This window comes from Colletotrichum phormii (genome assembly GCF_030913505.1).
Source record: "Colletotrichum phormii strain CBS 102054 chromosome Unknown BDP81scaffold_17, whole genome shotgun sequence".
Lineage (NCBI taxonomy): Eukaryota > Fungi > Ascomycota > Sordariomycetes > Glomerellales > Glomerellaceae > Colletotrichum > Colletotrichum phormii.
Window position 1 is genome coordinate 907,050 of NW_026851459.1, and position 17,362 is coordinate 924,411.

A 17,362-nucleotide genomic window follows, 5' to 3' on the forward strand; every position below is an offset into this window, starting at 1 on the left:
CCATAGAGAGTTGCATGGACAATCAATGGCTACCAAAAAGCCGAGTACAGGCCGCAAGGCTCGACAACAACAAGAGCTCTTCTCTTCCGTCTGTTGTGTCGGTAACCCAGAGTGACATTGGATGACGAGAAATCATAACACAGCCCACTCCTGGCGAGCACGGGCAGAGGGGGAACGTCTAAAGCAACAACGAGCTCCATATCGATATCCAGCCGACGGGCTAAAATGCTCAGAGCCCACCAAACCCACCATCTGATGGGATTGTGCGATACGATGCGATGGAGAGAAGCACGACATGCGGGAACCAAGCGTGGGCTTTCTAGGTTCAGGTCAAGGGCAAGGTCTCGACTTCTCTGACGATTGGTACTGGGTAAGTCATCATGATGACTTGACCGTGGACTGCAACAGCTGCAAGAACCCATGCCCTCAGCTGCTGTTGGCCCGGAGAATTATCATGGTTCAACAACAACATTGACGAGGGGGGAAGCCGGACAGGCAGGACATGGAGCGTAAGCCTGATGGTTTCGGGCAATAAGCAGCACGCTGTAGTACTGTACAGTCCTTGCGCGCACAGAAACGAAAATCAAGTTATTGTTGATAATTATTACTCTTCCCTCTCTTTCCTGGTCCTTCCTTTTCTTGCCCGTGTCTCCCCTCCTTCGCCTCGGATGCTTGCTTTTCTGGCTTGCCTTTGGTCTCTCTCCCTGCAGCTGCTGTGAGGTAGCGACTGACGATCAGGACTGGATTCACAGTAGATAATTCTCGAGTATTGTGTTCCGTAGGTATCCGTAAGGTAGTCCACAGTAACTCGTCGTCTTCGGCATCGGAGGCATAGACAATGAACAGCCATTGGCTATTACTCGCTCGTGTAAATCATGGATTGCATCGTAAACCGCTGAGCAGCGTCACAGAAAGGGTGGGCACGTGCAGCAGACACCCGCCCAAAGCCACCCCGGTCGTCGGCCGTTCCCCTCTCCCCTCTCCCCAGTGGTCCATTTTCGCATTGGATCTTGCTACGGAGTATGGGTGAATGAATGGCTGGCTGGATGCTGGTGCTTCGAAAGCCTGCTGCTGCTGCGGCTTGCCAACAACCCCTCGTCCCAACTCTCCCATGCAAGGTACGTACCCGGTCTCTTATCGACCCCTGTCACGCCAAAAATGACACTAAACAAAACGTCGTCAGGAGCAACGCCACCGACAAAGAGCTGCCTTCCTTGTTTGTTTATTTCTCCCCCTCCGCGCACCAATCATCGAGTCCCCGCCTCAACGTCAACTCATACCGCCCGCTGCCCTTAAACAACACTCGACCACATTTACGCATCTCAATACACCGTCCCGTTCACCCTCTTGTTGTTTCTCTCCACAACCGTCGTCAGGAACGCTATCCCATTACCTGTTGCTGCACTTTGGCGGCATCGCCTTTTTTGATTTTTTTTTTTCGTGTGTGTTGCTGTTGTTTTGCGCTGTCCCCTCCCCCCCTTCAGCTTCATTACCCAGCATACCCATACTCCGGCTCTGTCCATTCCAGTCGTCAATAACCCATACCGAATTACCCTTCGATTATGACCCGAACCGGCATCTGACAGCACGCATCCCCGAGAGGCTCCCCAGGAGAGAAAAAAGTCAAACATTCATTCTAGCAGACGACAGTCTTTCCACCGCATTTTCCCCCTTGTGTATCTTTGCGAATCCGCTCCGAACCTCACGGCAATTACCCCGGAACGCACAGCAGCAGAGTCTGCTTTACATCGGATTTTCTTTCGAGTATTGATCGCCACTGCAACTTACTGCGATTGTTCCCCCCCAATGCCCTTGCGCAGTCGCAACAACATCACATAAAATGGCGTCTTCTGAGGATCCCGTAAGTTCACACACACACACACACACCATTGCTAACAAAGCGCGTCTTCCGCGACTGACATTCTTCTTCCCAACAGGTACATCCTTTGCGCATCAGCAAAGGCAGCAGCAATCCGGGATCTCCCCCTCCTAGCAAAGCAAACACCGGCATCCCTGGCCCCCTTTCTGAACTCTCTCCTTCAGACCTCCGACGGAACTCACCGAGCTTCAAGCAGCCCTCCAAGGTAAGCGGACCGTGTCTGAGACATAATTCCCGTCCAGAATTTCCACTAACAGCTTTCGTATAGAAAATGACCCTCAACACCGACTCCTCTCCATTCCAGTCATCCCCGCTAGAGACCACTACGTCTCCCAGACTGTTTTGGCAGAAGCGCAACCTGGACTCCATCAGCACCGAGAACAGTGGATTATACGGCGGCGCACGTCACGGCTCGCCTTCGCCAACCCGACGCACATCCATCGAACGTCTCCAAAGAGCCTCGCGAGTCAAGAACAGCAATATCCTCGCTCTCGAGCAGAAGCAGGAATACGACCCCACAAGAGTCCCTCAGATCGAGCGCCCTCTCGCCAAGCATTCGGGACCCTCATATGACGGAACAACAACCATCATCAATGGCCTGCGATCTTCTGATTCTCTGAACAGAGGCATCGGCCACCAGCGCAACAACAGCAGCAGATCGAGCATCCCCATCTTCAGCCCGACAACGAGCCCAACCAAGGGTTCCACACCAATGCAAATCAACCCGTCCAACCCGCCGCGCAGCCCGGGCAAGGATCAAGGGTCCCCTATCAAGTCGTCCCTCTCGAGAAGCAACTTCAAGAGCAGCTTCGACCCCGAGACCGGCACCTGGTCAGCCGACACTTCTTTCGACGATCGCGAGCTTCCTTCTGGAAAGTCGCTTCATCGCCACGCCAAGAGCGTCACCTTCGACGCGGCTCCTCCTCAAATCAACGAATATGAGATGGCCACACCGGATATTTCTTCCATTGGATCAAACTCGCGCGAGGGCAGCTTCGAGTCCATGGATGATGAGGACGACGAGGACGGACACTACCACTTTGGCGATCACGATATGGAGGGCGACAGCTTCGATGCGTCGCTAGAGGACACAGACAAGACTCCCGTCGTCGGTCCTGACGACTGGAGACAGTCTGCTGAGCGTATGGAGGATCCCTTTGATGGTAGCCCCATGCCAGATGCGCTTCCTCCTCGTCTCGGCCGCACAGAGCACACTCGATCTGACTCGTCTACCTCGGATCACCGCCCTCTGCCTCCTCTTCCCGGCATGGGCTCACCCGCCCGTGGTTCGCCCGCCTTCAGCGACTCACGGTCTTCTCCCGGGCTGTCTGCGACCGCAGAGAGAATGGTGGGTGCCCACCGCAGCTTGCCACCGCCGCCTCCGGCAGCCGCAAGCAAGAACGAGATCCAGAGCATTGGAAACGGCAAGATGACTCTCGAAGAGAGGCTGAAGCTTATGATGCTCTCAGACGACCACAAGTCTGCCAACGAGCAGCAGAGAGAGCGTCGTCTTCGCCGTGGTGCTCAGCGCGATAGAATCCAGAGCCCCGCGTCCGACACTGAGACGGCCGAGTCCAGCATGCTCTCCGCCGACCCAGACGAGGCCGACGATACTATTGGAGATATCTCTGCTCTGGAGGACTACGAGCTGCCTAGTCGTATCTCCCGTGAGTCTATCATGCGTCGCGTCAATGGCGGCGTCAGCGACCAAGGAGGCGACTACTTCTCCTCGCCGGCGCCCAGCTCTAGCCCCGAACGACCCAGCCCTGAGCGTCGTCTTCCCCTGCCTCTTGACCCGGATGTGCCAATCCCTTCAACTGAAGACTCCATCCTGGACGACATCTCTGAGCTAAGCGACGAGGGCAGTGTCATTATCCACAGGGGCGAGGCCTCTGATGCCGACACCGAGTCGATCACAGACTTTTATGCGCGTTCTGACATTGACGAGAACGATGCCGATTCTGCCAGCCATTACTCTGACGGACCGGCTCGACAGCCCGAGGTCACCCAGGTCGACGAGGACATCCTCACACCCCGCGCGGCCAGCCCCTTCCAGTCATTTGACTTGGCCTCGGAGATAAGACCTCTGGAGCTCAAGTCTGACAGGGGTTTCAGCTCGCCCGAGCAGCGCGCTGCTTCCCCGGCTGACCTCCCAGTCAGGGAGCTGACACCCGAGACAAAGGTTGAAGAGGTTATCGAGCCTGCAGGCGAGCCTCAGGATGAGGTTCTCGAACAGGCTCAACCCGAGCCCGAGGTTGAGAAGGAGTCATCGCCAGAGATGCAAGTTGATGCACCTGTCGACACTGCCTCTGAGCGCAAGCGCAGCCTCCCCGAATTCCACGACGAGGGCAGAGACAACGAGTTCTCCAAGGGCTTGCAGTCATTCATGCTTCCTCCGCCTCCGGAGCCATCTGCCCAAGAGGTTGAGGAACTTCAGCCACCGCCAAAGATGACCGAGCTCCAGGCTGAAATGCAGCGACCAGTGACGCCGAAGCACCTCTCCAAGCCTGATTACGACGGCTCCGGCTGGGGTGATCCGGAGGATGAAGAGTACGAGGAAGAGCCGGGTACGCCTGAGTCTGTCATTCATAGGCCCATGTCCGATTCTGAATCAGAAATCTTCGACGAGCCTCCTGCGGAATCTCCTGCTATCCCCGAGAGACAGGCGACAATCAAGGCCTCGGGATCTAAGCTGAAGACCAGACCTTCCAACACACCCTCTGACATCATTGCCATGAGGGAAGCCAGGCGCCAAGTTAGTCGCGAGGTGCCCGACATTCCAGCCATTCCTGAGCGCCACCGCAACAGGCTGTCAAGGGATCTGCAGGGAGAGCCCACCATCCACGACGACGAAGAGTTCGTCGACCGCCGCTCGAGCTTCAAAAAGCGCAGTCTCACTTTGGATCTTGACTTTGGCCTCAGCCTTGACCAGGATTTCGACCGGGTCATTGAACAACAAAAGGTTGCTTTTTCTCAACTAGTCCCCAAATCTCCTCGCATCGCAAGTGGCAGCACCAGCAGACAAGTGTCCAAGCCGACCGCGACCACGAATAACTTCCTATCAACAGATAAGAAACAGTCACAGAATGCTAACCAGAAAAACCAGCGCGGATACCTCATGCGCCAAAACACAAAGGTTGTTACAGCGAGCGACAAGGAGTCTTCTGATATGTGGAAGACTAGATCCGCTGGCAACTCCCCCGTTAAGACAGACCGCCCTCAGTCATGGACCGTCGAGCCCTGGAACGGTAGGCCCAGACAGAAGAGCATCAGACGCCGCGCCAACACCAGTGGTCCTGTCCCGCCTATGCCTGGCCAAGAGAGCAATGCTCAGACTCTGAACCCCTTGGCGGAAGAGGACTTGAACCCGGAGCTTGCAACCGAGGAAAGCGGCGAGCGTGGCCGTCTCTTCGTCAAGGTTCTTGGAGTCAAGGATCTCGACTTGCCTATTCCGCGAAGTATGTCTCACTCTCCCATGTCTCGTCTCCAGATTACTGACAACTGTTTAGCTGAGCGTACCTGGTTCAGCCTGACCCTTGACAACGGTGTCCATTGTGTGACGACCGCCTGGCTTGAGCTTGCTCGCAACGCTCCCGTCGGCCAGGAGTTTGAGCTTGTGGTGCCCAACGATCTGGAGTTCCAGCTGACCCTCAACGTGAAGCTGGAGAAGCCCGCACCTGCGAAGAAGGTGATCGTGCAGTCTCCTACTAAGGCGAGCAAGCCCAAGACGTCTACCTTTAGCAGGGTGTTCGCGTCCCCCAGGAAGCGCAAGGAGATGGAGATGCGCCAGCGCGAAGAGGAGGAGCGTGTGGCCGCTGAGCAGCAAAAGGCGGCTCAGGCTAGACAGATTAAGGTTGCGCCTACCGCCTGGGACTTGCTGTCTCCGCTTGCGGCTGAGGATGGCAGCTTTGCTCGCTCGTACGTGTGCCTCAAGGAACACGAGACGCGCTGTTACGGTCGCCCCTACGTTGTCGACGTCGCTTGCTTCAACGAGTGGGCCACTGAAGAGGCCACTTTCGCCTCCAGCGTCAAGAGCAAGCGTGGCAACACTGCTGTTGTCCGTCGCGCCCCTTACAAGATTGGAAAGTTGGAGCTTCAGTTGCTCTTTGTTCCCCGCCCCAAGGGATCGACCGAGGAGGACATGCCCAAGAGCATGAACTCCTGCATCCGAGAGCTGAAGGCTGCCGAGGAGCGCCTGGCTAAGAACTGGGAAGGTCACCTCAGCCAGCAGGGTGGCGACTGCCCGGTAAGTCCCTCATCTCACACCATTTCATGCTGACCGCGTGCTGATCTCTATCACAGTTCTGGCGTCGACGATACTTCAAGCTTGTTGGCCAGAAGCTCACGGCCTACCACGAGGCTACCCGTCAGCCTCGAGCTACTATCAACCTGGCTAATGCCAAGAGGCTGATCGACGACCGACGTGCCCTGACGGAGCGGGAGACGACCGGCAAGGGCGGCAGGCGTCGGCGATCTGCATTCGCCGAGGAAGAAGAAGGCTACATGTTCGTTGAGGAGGGCTTCCGCATCCGCTTCAACAACGGCGAGACCATTGACTTCTACGCCGACACTGCCGAGGACAAGAAAGGTTGGCTATTGGCCCTGACCGACCTCATCGGCACTGGTCGCGGCGACAGCGAGGACGATGTTGGTGGTTCTCGCAAGCAGGGCAAGTGGTGCGAGCTCATCCTCAAGAGAGAGGAGGCGCTGCGACGCCGGCAAGAGGGCCGACGGGTGCACTCGCGGACGAAGAGCACATTCAACTAATACCCCTTCTTTTCTTGATGATTTGGCATGACCGGCACGAGTAGGGGACACGAAGTAATGGGGGACACGGCATGATCTATGATTCTCTTGGACCTGGAGTTCGTGATCGGATAATCATGTGTCTTTGGTCCGCTGTTGCGATGGATTGTGTCTTGTGGAGTGCGTCGTTGCCTCAATATCTAATAATCTGGCAGGCAGGACGGCGTTTGGGCATGGTTTTGGGTGGCGATGGGGGAAATTCCGGAGATTGAGAGCTTGTTGTTTTAGATTCGCACTCGGCTTCTTTTGAGCATCGTTCTAGGAGTCAGGTAGCCCGTTTGGTTGTACGTATCATGTTGTACTAAAACGGGAGGGTTTTTTTTATCGTTATCTTCATTGCAGTCCTGCCGTGATGAGGTGACAATGTGAGCGCAATTGAGTTTGCCCTACGGAGAGATCTTTGTAGGAACACTCACCTAGGTGAGAAGCGTATGCATCACGTGCGTCGTGATGTGCATAAAGTTGGTGGACCCTTGCTCCACTGATATTCTCGTCACTGGAGGGAAGCCACGGGGGCGCAGCTGGCCGGGGGAGTTTCACCAAGGTATCCATCTGTACCGAAGGCAATGTGTGCAGCGTACGCGGAAAATGTGCAGCGGTACGAATTGCAGGTGGGTACGTACCCATCCAGAGCATTGGATTGCTGCTCGCTACCTGAATTGCAGTGGGGAGTTGGCAGCAGCAGGCGGGCGGCAGCATCCACTTCGTCTTCCCGTTAGTTCGTTATTTTGGAAGGGCCCGCCAGCAACAGCTCCCAGCTATCTCATTACACCGAATCCTCCCCTTTTGGATCACCAAGAGATCGCAGGTTACGTCGCTTTTCCCTACGCAGCATTGCATATCGTCTGCCTCTTTCTTTACCGACCCCTTCCTCTCCTCCCTCCCGCCACCCGGATCTTCCAAACCATACATCATCCCCAATGGCGGGCCGCTTTGTGCGAGCGTCGAAATATCGTGGGTCTTTTTCATTATTACTGTCGCATGCCGCCGTGTTGCGCTGGGACGAGCTGACTGCTGACGCCCGATTCTCTCTCGTCCAGGACACGTCTTTGGCAAGCCGACCCGGAAGGAGTTCTGCTACGACAATCTTCACATCAGCCGAAATGCTTGGGATACCAACTTGGTGAAGGTAAGTAAGGGGTTTGCTCCTTTGCTTCTTTTGTCCTCCTGCCGAGACAATTGATGGGGGGCAGGACCGGGGTCGATAGGAGAACAAGAATGAGAGGCTGACCAGACACTCACTACCTTTAGGCCAACCCCGACTACCTCTCCGTCAATTGGGATGCCGGCGGCGGCGGCGCTTTCGCTGTCATCCCTCTCGGCGAGAAGGGAAAGGTTCCCGACCAGATCCCGTTGTTTCGAGGCCATACCGCCACCGTCTTGGATACCGACTGGTACGCCGATCCCCGCGACGCCGCGACCCGCGCGCACCATCCACCGACGACGGCGAGCGCACGCGACAATCATACTGATGACCACGTGCTAGGAACCCCTTCAACGACCGCGTGATTGCTTCTGGATCTGAGGATGGAAAGGTCTTCCTCTGGCAGGTTCCCGAGAACTTCACCCTCTACACCGATGCCGAGGAGCCCGCCCATGTCTCTCCCGTCAGCAAGCTCGCTGGCCACTCGAGGTTCGTCACCCACGGCCTTTTAGTTCCCCATTCACTACATACACCCTCGACCAAGATGCTGATATACAGCATACAGAAAGGTCGGCCAGGTCCAATTCAACCCCGCTGCGGAAAACATTCTCGCGTCCGCATCCGGCGACTTCACGATCAAGCTATGGGACATCAACACCGGCTCGTCCACCCACACCCTGAAGCACAACGACATCGTCCAGAGTCTGTCGTGGAATGCCAGCGGCTCTATGCTGGTGACAACGTCCCGCGACAAGAAGATCCGCGTGTGGGATGTGCGCGCCGAGAAGCCGGTCCACGAGGCCCCCGGCCACCCGGGCGCCAAGAACAGCAGAGCCGTCTGGATGGGCGAGCACAACCGTTTCGCCACGGCTGGTTTCTCGCGCATGAGCGAGCGTCAGCTTGCGCTCTGGGAGCCTGGCCGCAATGAACCCATTGGAGGTTTCAGCATGCTGGACTCCATCTCGGGTGTTATCATGCCTTTCTGGGGTCAGTTCTGGAGTTTGAAGCTGAGCGTGGGACAAATGCTAAACTACAGACAGATGACGGATCCAACTGCTTGTATCTTGCTGGCAAGGGGTAAGTAGCTCGTTGGGCAGATTATAGTAGTTGGCATACTAATGGCTCTCGCAGCGACGGCAACATCCGATACTACGAGTACGAGAACGACAAGTTCGAATATCTGAGCGAGTACAAGTCCGCCGAGCCCCAAAGAGGCATTGCTTTCGTTCCCCGTCGTGGCATTAACGTAGGTCGACTTCAGCAAGCGCGTGCTGTGATATCTAGGAGGTCATGTCTAACGCTGCGTAGGTGCACGAGAACGAGGTCATGAGAGCCTACAAGACGGTCAACGACAGCTACATCGAGCCCATCTCCTTCACCGTCCCCCGTAGAGCCGAAACCTTCCAGTCCGATATCTTCCCCCCTGCTACTGGCCTCAAGCCTGCCGTCAGCGCCAAGGATTGGCTCGATGGCAAGACGGGTATCCCCTCCAAGATCGACTTGGAGAGTGTGTACGAGGGTACCGCCCCGAAGGAGGTTGCCTCTGACTACAAGCCCCCCGTCATCGCCTCAGCCCCTCCCCCGGCTGCAAAGCCTGCGCCAAAGCCTGCCCCCGCTCCGGAGCCTACTCCGGTGGCACGCTCACCCCCTCCCTCGATGAAGGACCAGCAAGCTTCCATGTCCAACATGGCCAACAGGTTCAAGGACAACGAGCCTGCTGAGCCTGAGGACGAGGACGATAACTCTAGCTTCGAGGAGGTACAAAGACCAGCCCAGCGTGCCGCAGCCCCTGCTGCAGCTCCTGCTCCTGCCCGTGCCGAGCCGGCCAAGATCCCTCCTATCAAGGCCGCTTCCCCTGCCCAAGTCAAGTCGCCTCCCGCACAACAGTCCCCTATCAAGCCTGCATCTGCCAACTCACCTGCATCCTCGACGCACATTGAGTCATCTCTGGATCAGATCAGACAGATGCTCGAGCAGCAGACCAAGCTCATTGGCAAGCAGAACGACAAGATTAGCAAGCTGTCGGACGAAGTCGAGGGGCTGAAGCGCAAGGTGAACGCTGGTGGGTCTCAGGACCAGAGCGAGAGGATCAGACAATTGGAGCTGGAACTCGAGGCCGCGCGGTCTTAGGAAATCTCCTCTGATATTTTGTGTGACCTAAAGCGTGTACAGGAAAGGGGGTCTATGGGGGTGTGTGCATCTGGAGAAGGGAGAGATGTGATGAAAACGGGGTCTTTGGGATGGATAGCAAGCAGTGATTGTCACAAGCAGAGTTAGTTTGGTGTTATAAGTACCTATTTTGTTCTCTTCCCCCTTGTTCATTGTGTGCATGGCGTGCGAGCGCATGGCTGGTGCTGGTGTGTCAACCTGCTAGGTCTGAACAAGACGGCGCACTTGTAAGTTTGATTGGCAGCTAATCAATGGGTTCTTAAAAGTGGTGAACCATAGGGAGGCTCTGATAACTGTCAGTCTGTCCGGGTGATGGTTTCATCTGGTCCATTGGATGTAAGCTATTCTTGGCACTTGGGGGGACTAGAGGTAGTTCCTGTCGCAAGACGTGTCAGATCAAGGAACTTTCTTTTTTCTCACTCCCTGATTCTTCCACAGACAAAGTGCTATGCGCTTGTATCTGGGAATTCTTTCATCTAATGCTGAACTATGGGAGGTAAACTTTCATGTAAGTTACTTAGACTACATATGAAAACTGTCTGGGCTATTATCACACCCAATAGGCAGTTGTGAGGAGGGGATCTAGCATCCCACCAAGGCTGACAGGAGCTTTGACAATCTTTGACCCCCATTGATGTGGTGGAGGCTGCAGCCAATAAGAGGGTGTTCTCCAGCCACAGGCTGGACGAGGCTGAGAAGAGGGACCTCTCGGACCCGCTGAAATTTTCAAGATTGTCGCGATAAGGCACTCTGTAAGTAACGGTTGCTGGAGGATTTTTCTCCAACAGTACTGCAACAATTGCAAGACAGCGAAGCTACGACCACCGGTTCAATCGCAGCAACGAACCCGCGGTTTTAAACTCCTCCACGCCGAACTTGTCATACTTGCTTCTCCGAGGAAACGAAAGTAACAAGAGGAACAAAGCTCAGCCTCCACCTGCGACCGCGAAAAAAAAAAAAGCGAAAACCATGGCGTCCGTCCTCGGAAAGCGCAAAGCGCCCTCTGCGTCGGCCAGCAAGCCAGCTGCCACGGCGGCATCAAACAAGACTGCCTCCTCATCAGCATTGAAAAAGAAGAAGAGCGCCGAGAGCCTCAAGAAGTCTGGCACGACGGCAGCGACGAAGAAGAAGACGACGGCTACCGCAAAGACGAAGGCGAAGAAGGCCGTAGAGAAGGAGGAAGAGGAGGAGGATACATCCATGCTGGACGCGCAAGAGATTTTCAGACGGCACTTTGAGGCCCAATTTAAACCGATTGAGAAGGCCGTGCCGAAGAAGAGCAAGAAGAGCAAAGTCAAGGCTGCAGAGGAAGCGGAGGAGGACAGCGCGAGCGCAAGTGATGAGGATGTGAAAGACGGCGAGGAAGACGTCTTTGAGGATGAGGGTGCTGACGGCGACGAAGGAGAGGGAGAGGAATGGAGTGGACTCTCTGGCGACGAAGGTAAGTCGCACCGAACCGCTGGACGCAAAACTCCAAAGAGTGTTACGAGGAAGCCTTTTTACTAACGAGCTTGAGGTTCAGCAGAAGACGACTACGAAGAGGACAGCGATATCCCCTACGACGACATTGACGAGAACCCCGTCATCGAGGTCGTAGACCATACCAAATCCAACGCCCAACCCATCGTCAGCATGAGCAAGCGCGAACTCAAGGCCTTCATGGTATGCCTCAGGAACCCCCCCTTCTCCCATCCTCACATCTCGCATCTCACTAACCCTCTTCCCAGTCCTCCAAACCCCCCTCCCAAACAGACCCCTCCCCAACCTCCCTAACAGCCGCCCAAACCCCCGAAGACCCCTCGGACGAAAACGACAAATCCATGCTCGCAAACGACCTCGCCCTCCAACGCCTCCTCTCCGAATCCCACCTCCTCGCCCGCCACGCCGTCACCCCCTTCACAAACTCCGCCAACTCGCCCGCCTCCAAATCCTTTTCCGAGGGGAAACTCCGCCAGCGCCAGACGGATCTGCGCACGCAGTCCCTCGCCAGCGCGCAGGGCGTATCAGGCGTCAAATCAGTCTTTGTCCAAGAAAAGATGCCCATGGCGTTTCGAAAGGGGATTGTCGCGAGTACGGCTGCGCGCGAGGAGAAGCGGAGGAGGACGGCGAAGGAGAATGGTATTGTGTTGGAGAGGGAGGCGCCGAAGAAGGTGGCGAAGCAGAGCGGGGGTAGGTTTGGACAGAGGGGTCTTGATGGGCTTGATGTTGGGAGGATGAGGGGTGCCGAGCTGAGGTTGAGCGAGAGGGATGTTCAGAATATCGAGGGCGGCGGCGGTGGACGCGGCGGACGTGGGGGGCGGGGCGGAAGGGGGGGAGGAAGAGGTGGTGGTGGTGGCAGGGGAGGCCGCGGGAGAAGGTAGACTGGAGATATACCATGCTGCAAGTCTCCAGAGCCTTTTCGTAATTACAGTTATTGGTATCTTACATTGGCAATTGCGGCAGCGGCTCATAACCTTGTTCAAGGTGGTAGATCTGAAAGAGACAAAGCTTTAAGAAAAACATTGGTGTCCGTTCATGATGCTTTAATTCCTTGTAAGTGATTGTGTCTTGATGTGTTCACTTGCTAGCGTGGGCGAAGTCGTTGATGAAAGGCGAAGACTACAGATGGATGGTGTGGGTTCAATCGAGTAGACATCATAGGGAATATAAGATTGAAACGTGTGGTCAAGGTGAATCAACATTCGAGACTCTGCTTATTGTTTCGTGGCAAGCCCTGTCGAGCACCCAAGAGTTGCTCGACAGTCTTCTCCCCCTGGTATCATCTGGCCTTCTGGCTAGTGTGCTCTTCTCAACTATGCCTCTCCAGCACAAAGGAAAAAGAAACAAACTATATATACATGTGCGAGTCGTTTCTCTTCTTCGCATTTCGACCCTAAGCTCATGCATAAAAATCTCCCTTTTCGACGGGTACTTTCATACGTCGAGATCCTCCCAGTCTCTCCGTACGTACCTCTATGTGTGCGAGTTTCCTTTTTGGTGTCCGAGACCAACGGCCAGACTCGATGCTGAACACATGAAACTGAAATAAAAAAAATTCGCCCGGAGCCAAAGGAGCAATTGTCCAGTCGCTAACGCGTGCCGAAATCCATCTTCTGGATGGATGAAGAAAAAAGAAAAAAATCCCTGACCCATTCCGAACCTTTGTCATAGCCATGCCGCCCTCTAAGTAACACCGTGTCGAAGGAAACGCAACTCCAGTCGTAACGAGAGCCGAAGCTCGTGAGGTGTCGTCTCTCACATGATGGCGCTCGCGTTCACTGCCGGTTGGCTGATTGTCATCGGCATGCTGAGCGTCTGCAAGCTGTTGAACGATTGCATGCCGTTCGACGTCGGCGGTGTCGAGCCATTGGCAACACCATTGAGCGAAGCGGTAACGTAGGCGTTCTCAGAGTTGGGGGATGCCTCCTCGAGGGAACCGAGCTGGTCCTCGCCAGAGTACTCTTCCTCCTCCTCGCCCGAGAAGTTGAGAGCAGCCTCGCCGTTCTCACCACGGTCATGAGTACGCTTGTGTCTGTGGAAACATCAAAGTCAGTCCATGCTATGCGACGAGGTTGTTTCCCCCCAAAAAGTTGGTGGCTGCGTAGTGATGATGAAGTCTGTGTTGTGGCGCGGCGGTTTGGACGTTGGTTTTCATCGCTTGGGGTCTCGCTCCACATTACATCTTTCTTGACAAAGGAAAAGACAAAGGAAATGAGATGAAGGAAAGTTGGGGCATACTGTGCTAGGTTGTCTGATCTGGAGAATGCCTTGCTACAATAAGGGCAGATGTAGGGTCTTTCTTGTGTATGTGTTCTCACGTGTCTGGAAGGTTTGGTCAGATTTCAGGCAGGTCGTTTTTTTTTTTTGGTTGATCACAAATAAAATCGAGTCTGGTTCTTACCTCTTGAGGTGCTCTAATCTCTTGAAGAGACGACCACACGTGGGAATAGGGCAGGAGTGGGACTTCTGGGGGTAGGGACCAAGTTCCATGACAGTCGCGGAGCGAGCTCTGCGAACGACGCCGTTGGGGCCTTGCATGCCAGCCCGGGGAGCACCGTTCATAGAACCATCACCGGACATGTCATCGTGTTGGAGGTGGGAGTAGTCTTGCTGCTGGAGGGACATGGGGTTGAGAGCGGGGCTGCCCTCGACAGTGGACAGCGGAGTGCCGTGCCGGGACAGGTCCAGCATCTCCTTGTGCTGATGGCTTACCATGGACATGGCGGAGCTGCTGTAGGCAAGGCCGGGCGGGGAGTTGTCTGCAGATTCGTCGCCTTCAGCCACAGGACCGACGGATGCAGAGACCGACCGCCGGAGATCCGAGGGTCTGTGCTGCTGTTGGTGTTGTTGGTGCTGCTGTTGCTGAGCGGCAGCCTGTGCCTGCGCTTGGGCAGTGGCAGCGGCAATGGCTGACATTGACGGCGGGATGGATGAACGCCGCCTCCTCTGCTTGTAGGTCGGGGATCCTTCAATCACAGAGTAGACGTTGTTGGAGCCGTAAGCTCTCGAGAACTGAGGGCCGGCGAGGTTGGAGGGGGGGAGCTGGATCATGCCGTTGAGGCCGTTGACGTTGCCGCCCATGTGATCGGGGATGGCCGTGTACAGGCCGGTCTCCTCGTTGGCGATGTAGGCGGGCTCGGCGGCCATGCCCAAGGCCTGCTGGGGAGGGGTGATGGGCTCGAAGGAAATACCCCGGTTGCTGTAGTCCTCGTACTGAGAAGAGACGAATGACGGGGCGGGAGAGTACTCGAGGCCGTAGGCGGGCATCGACGCGTGTCTCTGGTGACCCTGGGTGATGGGGACACCGTTCTGGTTGTACTGGACGCGAGCGAAATCGGGTTCCCGCTTGACCATCTGCTGGGGAGGCATCTGCTGGGGCATGCCCATCGCTCCGTACGGCACCATCGATTCCATACCATCCTGCATAGGAGCAACCGATTGAGGAATCATCTGCGGGGGCGGCATGTTGTCCATGGGCCTCATGATTGGCGAGGTGGACTGGGACTGAGAGAAGGTGACCTGCTGAGCGTTGAAAGATGAGGAGTTGGCCTGCTGGGCCTTGGTGAGCTGCTCGTAGAGCGACTGAGACGAGTCGTACTGGAATGACAGAGCAGGCTCGCTGACGGCAACGGTGGTGGCCTCCTGACCCATCTTCTCGCGCTTCAGATCCCGCTCGAGGGCGTCGAGGAAGAGTCTGTCGTGGGGTACGCTGTACCAGTAGAAGACCTTCTGCTTCTTTTGCGTACGAATGCAGTTGTTCTTGTAGAGGAAGTCGAGGAAGGGGCTCTTGGGCTCCTCAAGCGACGCATCGGTCCCCGACTTCAGGTTTCTCAGGTCGGAGAAGATGCCCTCCTCGAACTTCTTGGAGTTCTTCACTGGCCGGCCGAAAGCCTGGAATCTGAAGGAGAGGCATCTGACGATGTCGGTTCCGGAGATGTGGAAAAGGTTGTTCCAGAGAACGCAGGACACGTACTCGCCCGTGGGGAGGAGGAATCTGCGAATGTACTGATCGGGTTGCCAATCGACAGGAGCAGAGATGAGGAAGTATTTCACTGCGAGACGAGTCAGTTGAGAGATTCCGAAATTACCGTTTCAATTTCGACTTACGGTTATCAACCTGTTGAAGAGCGACCTGAGCGTCGTGGGGCAACGCTTGCTGGGCTTCGGTGCTCAGCATGAAAGTCTCTGGTTTTTGGGGGGCCATGCCCGCAGCGGCATGTTGTGAGTACATGCTGTCGGATCTGTTGTGATGATGGGGGTTGACGACGGATGTCGGTCGCGTCTGACCGGATCGAGAACGAAATCGCGCGGGTTGTTCGCCTCGGCAGAATTGCGGAGGTGACGAAGAGTCAAAGAAATGGTGTGCTCGTTTTGCGAGACGAAGAATTGCAAAGCTGATTGAAGGCGCTGCCCTTGTTGGATGAGCCCGGTAATGGGAGTGTTGCTAGTTTTCTTTTTGATTGATTTTTGAGACTTAAATCGAGTCCAGCCCGGGAGGAAATAACTTTTTGGTGTTGGCACAACTGTAGACCACAGGACCCAAACTCGACCTCAAGCGAATGGTGGGTGATTTCGGCTACGCAGATCAAGACCGTCAAGGTGCTGATGATGATGGGTGATTTGGTGTTTATCGGCGCCTTCGGTCTCGGAGTGGAACCTTGGGGTCGAATGAATTAGGGGTCGTTGGTGGAAGACGGTGCGTCAATGGCAAAACAAGAAGGTAGAAAAAGCTCGACGAAGGGACCCTGCGCAGGAACTGGAAACTGGTTGGCGACTAGACTTGCTGGCGCGATGAGATTCGCGATGATGGACAAGTGTGCGACGGACAATGTCTGATGTGTCGACGGGCGGGATGATGTGCCTCGGGGGTGGTCAGTCCTGATGAGATGGGAAGAGAAACGGGGGTGGGAGGTATGTGCGGCTCCGACGAGGAGAGAAGGGGAAGAAGGGGGAGGGAAGTAGAGGGAGAGAATGGAAAAGAGAGATGGGAAGAAAAGAAGAGTCTTGTAAAAAGAGATATCAGAAGGGTTTAGGAATGGGAGGATGGTCTGGGGGTTTAATGATTTTGGACGGGGTGAGAAAGGGAGAAGGAAGAGAGAAGGTCAGGTCCCCCAGCAGGCCAAGGTCAAGCGAAGTGTGGTTCTTTGGGTACGGAGGTATGCTGGGTGCTGGGTGGTGGTGCGTGTGGTGGTGGTGCGTGGTGTACGTGGTGTGCGTGGTGCGCGGTACCTTGGGCTGGGGGGGGAGCATGGGAAGGAGGAGTGAGGAGGAAGACGAGGAGGAAGTGGGTGAGGAGGTCTGGTCTGGTCTGGTTCTGCCCTGGCGCGGGATTGGACTTTGGGCCCTTGCCTTTTGGCCCTTGGGGAAGGTACTTGGGAGTGGGAGTAAAGAAGAGTAGCAGCGGCAGCGGCAGCGGCAGTACGAAGTACCTACACTAGGTACTAAGGTATGGTAGCAGCGCGCGTGGGCGTCGGGTAGGCGTGCGGCGGATGGGAGTGAACCAAATGGAGTGGCAGCGGATGGATTGAAGGCCAAGGGGGGAAGCAGGAGGAGGAGCAGAGACTGAGAGCACAGAAGGACCCGACTTACTTGGTACTGACTGACTGACTGACTGGTGACTGGACCGCGGCGGGTTCAGGAAGAGCAGAGCAGAGCGAAAGGAGGGCAGACAGAGAGCAAAGACGCAGGCGGGTGGACGAGGGGGGGAGGGTGTTTAAGAAAAAAAAAGGAAGGGGGAGGGGGGTGTGAAGTTGGGGTAGGGAGGGGGAGAAGGAGGACGAGCGAGGACGAGCGAGGAAGCAGGGCCCGGTACCTTGCTGCGGTACCTGGACTGGACTGGGACTGGCGGGAAGAGAAGGAGAAGACTGAGAATGAGAGTGAGAGTG

At 55.8% G+C, this 17,362-nt stretch overlaps 4 protein-coding genes across 4 annotated transcripts; 3 read left to right on the forward strand and 1 right to left on the reverse strand.

Annotated features, from left to right (window-relative positions):
* Positions 1-1,840: 1,840 nt before the first annotated feature.
* BDP81DRAFT_452310 (PH domain-containing protein) lies at positions 1,841-6,646 on the forward strand (the record flags this gene model as incomplete). Its single annotated transcript, XM_060592731.1, has 5 exons — positions 1,841-1,861; positions 1,938-2,084; positions 2,148-5,337; positions 5,389-6,125; positions 6,182-6,646. The coding sequence occupies 5 exons, from the start codon at positions 1,841-1,843 to the stop codon at positions 6,644-6,646; spliced, it is 4,560 nt and encodes a 1,519-aa protein (XP_060442369.1).
* Positions 6,647-7,267: 621 nt separating this feature from the next.
* BDP81DRAFT_434407 (WD repeat domain-containing protein) lies at positions 7,268-10,217 on the forward strand. The gene is made up of 8 exons (XM_060590962.1): positions 7,268-7,639; positions 7,726-7,814; positions 7,937-8,079; positions 8,172-8,318; positions 8,395-8,816; positions 8,870-8,906; positions 8,961-9,075; positions 9,138-10,217. The coding sequence occupies exons 1-8, from the start codon at positions 7,606-7,608 to the stop codon at positions 9,957-9,959; spliced, it is 1,809 nt and encodes a 602-aa protein (XP_060442370.1). The 5' UTR covers positions 7,268-7,605; the 3' UTR covers positions 9,960-10,217.
* Positions 10,218-10,795: 578 nt separating this feature from the next.
* BDP81DRAFT_483280 (uncharacterized protein) lies at positions 10,796-12,358 on the forward strand (the record flags this gene model as incomplete). The annotated part of the gene is made up of 3 exons (XM_060595048.1): positions 10,796-11,439; positions 11,521-11,660; positions 11,726-12,358. The coding sequence occupies exons 1-3, from the start codon at positions 10,968-10,970 to the stop codon at positions 12,356-12,358; spliced, it is 1,245 nt and encodes a 414-aa protein (XP_060442371.1). The 5' UTR covers positions 10,796-10,967.
* A 771-nt stretch (positions 12,359-13,129) lies between these two features.
* BDP81DRAFT_70803 (STE like transcription factor) lies at positions 13,130-16,084 on the reverse strand. The gene is made up of 4 exons (XM_060596190.1): positions 15,585-16,084; positions 13,879-15,529; positions 13,716-13,799; positions 13,130-13,509 (listed from the first exon to the last, which is right to left on the reverse strand). Exons 1-4 carry the CDS (start codon positions 15,706-15,708, stop codon positions 13,233-13,235), a joined length of 2,136 nt encoding a protein of 711 aa, XP_060442372.1. The 5' UTR covers positions 15,709-16,084; the 3' UTR covers positions 13,130-13,232.
* Between the last annotated feature and the right edge of the window lie 1,278 nt (positions 16,085-17,362).